Source organism: Apteryx rowi, unplaced genomic scaffold (genome assembly GCF_003343035.1).
Source record: "Apteryx rowi isolate R43461 unplaced genomic scaffold, aptRow1 scaffold_375, whole genome shotgun sequence".
NCBI lineage: Eukaryota > Metazoa > Chordata > Aves > Apterygiformes > Apterygidae > Apteryx > Apteryx rowi.
The window spans coordinates 266,986-270,965 of record NW_020450252.1 but is presented as its reverse complement, the minus strand read 5'-3'; the positions used below and the strand labels follow the sequence as shown (position 1 = coordinate 270,965).

Here is a 3,980-nt window from a genome sequence, read left to right as displayed (position 1 = left end):
CGGCTCGGCCCGGGACAGCGCCCGGCCGCGCACCGAAGGCGTGGTGCGCATAACCCCGCGGCCTTTGTTTAATGATTTTATTGAAAGAAGGAGACAGTTGTGGGGAAACAGGTTTGACAAGGAGCTGCATTTCCCCCTCGAGGGAATAGCTTTTCTCTCTCTCTCTCTCTCTCTCTCTCTCTCTCTTTCGTTTTTTGGTCTCTCTTTGACATCAAAGTCAGTAATCGGTTCATTGCGGTGTCAAGATCATTATTTAATTTATTTATCTCCACGAGTTAAATAGCTACACACCTGCAGACGGGCGAGCGAGATGGAGGGACAACACGGGTGGGAGAATAGAAACGAAACACCCAGCGAGCAAAGACTGTGGAGGGGAAGTCTGGCAGGGCAAACCGGGGCAAAAGGAGGAAGGAAGGAAGGAAGGAAGGAAGGAAGGAGGCGAGAGAGAGAAAAAGAGAATGAGAAGGAGGAAGACTGAGAGAAAGAAGGAGAAAGACAGAAAGGGAAACAGAGAAAGGGACAGAAAGAAGGAGCGAAAGAAGGAGAGGGAGAGAGAGAAAGACAGAAAGGAAGAAAGAGAAAGAAAAAAGAAAGAAAGATAAATAGACAGGAAGAGAGACAGAAAGAAAGAAAGAGAAGGAAAGAAAGAAGGAAAGAAGGAAAGGAGGAAAGAAGGGAAGATCCCCCAAAAGTTTACAGCCCTGTCGCTTCGTGCTCGTCTGGCTCGCCCCGGTTTTGCCCCGCGGACACCGGCTTCACCCGAGCTCGTTTCCCGGCGGAGGCCGCCGCGGCCGCTCCGGGGAGCAGCCCCGAGCGCGGCGGGGCCCCGCCGTGCGCCCCCTCGGCGCGGCGCGGCGCGGACGGTCCCAGCTGGCCCAGCCGGGGCCGGCAGCAAGCTGGGGGGAGGCTGGGGAAGGGGGCGGTTGCGGTGCCACCCCCCCGTCCCCGTCCCCATCCCCMCCACCGCCTCTCTGCCCCCTGCTCCTGCGGGGACCGGCGGGCAGCGGGCAGGCGCTTTCCCCCCCGCGCTACCTCCGACCATTGTCAGACTAATCTGGGTAGATGTTAAAGGACACTGAGCTATCGGTGTTATCACCGAGGCTGACAGCAACTGTCAGCTGGGGTTAAATCAGCGCACGGCGCTCCCGGCGCCACGCCGCGCCTCCCTGCCCCACGCCGGGTGCATTCAGCCCCGCGCGTCCCAGCGGATCGTCCCGCCGCTTCCAGTCCCTCCCGAAGCCAGCTCCTTTAATTGTCCTCATTTGTAAGAGCCGTTTTGTCATGCTAAACAAGGCTAGAGCAGCCATTCTAACCTCTCCTTTCAGCCCTTTTCTCCTCTCGCCTTTTGTTTACCTTCGCCTGATCTCTCATTTATTTATCTATCTATTCTTCCTCTGCTTACCCTCCCATTCAAGCCCCATGTATGTTAATTGTGTTATGCCGTTTAATTCTAACATCGGTCTCCAAAGAGCACTTAATGAGCAAAGCACATCCAAACACGCATCACTCCGGCTATTCAGCTCCTCCAGACGGACCTCTGCGCCTTCCTCCTTCCCTCCGTCTCTGCGCACCTCTCCCGCTCTCTAATGAGACTCCCTCCCTTCACAAAGGGCCCTGATGAATAGCGCCCCAAACACCGCCGATCGCTCCGGACACCAAACACCGCTAATTGTTGGGACAAGACGCTCGTTCACCCTCCGCACCGGCCCCATCCTCGCAAGTCTCTCCTCGCACCGGGAAAACTTCAACGCCGCGGAGGCAACTTTGCAGAGGCCAGTTCCCCGACGGGGAGAGGGACCGGGGCGGCGGGGGGCACCCCCGGCTCTTGCCGCGGCAGCCACCGGCCCCTCCTCGCCCGCCTGGCCCGGCCCCAGCCCGGGCTCCCCCCGCTTTTCGGACGCGCCGCTCAGGAAGTTTTCCCAAGCCGGGGAAGCGCAGTCGGGTTTCCCCGCCGCCGAGCTCCCTCTCCGGGTTCAAACCGAGCCCGAGCCCCGACGGGGAGGCCGGCTGCGGGGGGACGCCAGGGAAGGGCCCGACCCCGCCCGGTACGCCCCGTCGGGGAAGGGCCCGGCCCAGTACGCCCCGTCGGGGAAGGGCCCTGCCTGGCCCCGTACGTCCCGTCGGGGCAGGGTCCGGCCCGGTGCGCCCCGTCGGGGAACGACCCTGCCCGGGCCGGTACGCCCCGCCGGGGAAGGGCCCGGCCCGGCCCGGAGCGCCCCGTCGGGGAGGCCAGCTGCCCCGCCGCGGCGGCGTCTCCGGCCTCGGTGCGAGGCGGGGAGCTCGTAAACCGGGGCACGGTATTTACACCACGTAGTTGCCTCGTTTAATGACAGATTGTCTTTATTCAAAATGTCTTTGTTCAACAAATGAAAAGATTTAACGAGGTAAAATCCTGCCGGATACAATTTTTTTTCCCAAGACATTGTGAAAACATATTTAAATGACCATCATTTTTATTCGTTTTTTAGTTATTATTATTAGTATTATTAGTATTATTTTTTTTTTTTTTACAATTCTACTGCCTGACTTCATACCTGACGCTCTGTCTAAAGTAAACTTAGATCTAGTCTCACTGGATCACACAAATTTAAGGACTATCTGTTTTAAATTAAGCAAACACTATCATATGTTTTAAATATAAATGTTTCTCCCCCTCTTTTTTTGCTTTTTAACTTTGAAGAGCCTTTTTCTGACATGAAAAGCAATTTTACCTAGTAGTGCGTAGTGGCAAAATATATATATATTTATATATATAACACAGTTGATCTCGTCTTTTAATGTGCAAAAGGAAAAAAATCATAATAAGACCGGGACTTCCCGAAGTCAAGTCCAAGTGACATGAGACCCTAGAGAACTCATATACATTAAGAGAATAAATAAAAATCGAAACCGCCTCTCTCTCTCTCTCTTTTTTTTTTTTCGCTTCCGTCCCAAAAGGGCAGTTCAAGGTTTGCTTTTTTTGAACACATTTACAACTCTCACAAGTTGCGGGCTCCTATCTGACCCTGCGATTGCAGATTCCCCCCCGAGCCTGGAGACGACTCTCAGTGCGAGTGCTGCGTTTGAGCGAGAGCGTCTCCGAGTCCCCGAGGAAGTGTCCGTGTGCGTCCCAGCACGGCGCACGGGCAGCAGAGTCCCGCTCCGGGTGGCATTTCGCTTCTGCAGGTTTTATGTACATGCACATGAATGAATCCCAGTTCCGGCTGCAACCCGAGGCTCGCTCGGGGGGGGACGCCTGTGGGGGTGTGGGTGGGTGTTACATAGCAGTCGCATGTGCTGAAGAATAGGGGTCTATCCCAGTCTTGGTCATGCCCGGGAATAATATGTAGGCAACTGGAGGCTGCAAACTGGAAGCCGACCAAGCTGTACAGTTACATGGCACGACATAGCCCGGGTTAGTTGGCGAGGGGTGAGTATGGGTGTGTTGGCTGGGACAGCTCAAGCTGCCAAACGCCCCGTTCTGGTATCCCAAGGTGGAGGCGTAGGGCAGGGTGCTGGTGGCTAAGGTGTGAGGAACCTCAGTCATCTTCTGAATGGCGCTGGAGCTGAACTGGCTGGGGTCAAGTAAGGAGTAAGGTGCTGAGGTGGGAGGCAGGAAAGCCCTGGCCTTCTCCGGGGAGCTCAGCAGAGAGTCAGTGGCCCCCACGGGAAGCCCGGCGGCCTTTAAGGGATCGGTTTCCCCGAGGTAAGGCAAAGGGAAGACATACCTGTCCTTTTTGAGCAGGTTCTTCGGCTTGCGCCGGGGTCTATACTTGTAGTCGGGATGCTCCTTCATGTGCTGCGCCCGCAGCCTCTTGGCTTCGTCGATGTAGGGGCGCTTCTCCGCCTCGGAGAGCAACTTCCACTCCGCGCCCAGCCGCTTACTAATCTCCGAGTTGTGCATTTTGGGGTTCTCCTGGGCCATCTTGCGCCGCTGGCCGCGGGACCACACCATGAAGGCGTTCATGGGGCGCTTGATGTGGTCGCTGGGCTTGGACATG

General features: G+C 56.2%; 1 protein-coding gene across 1 annotated transcript; it reads right to left on the bottom strand.

Moving 5' to 3' along the window:
- Window positions 1–3,249: 3,249 nt before the first annotated feature.
- SOX14 (SRY-box 14) lies at window positions 3,250–3,979 on the bottom strand. The gene has a single exon (XM_026073716.1). The coding sequence runs from the start codon at window positions 3,977–3,979 to the stop codon at window positions 3,257–3,259; it is 723 nt and encodes a 240-aa protein (XP_025929501.1). The 3' UTR covers window positions 3,250–3,256.
- Window position 3,980: the final 1 nt, after the last annotated feature.

Excerpts from the sequence above, each read along its gene's own strand:
- SOX14 (XM_026073716.1), bottom strand. The coding sequence starts at position 3,979 with ATGTCCAAGCCCAGCGACCACATCAAGCGCCCCATGAACGCCTTCATG.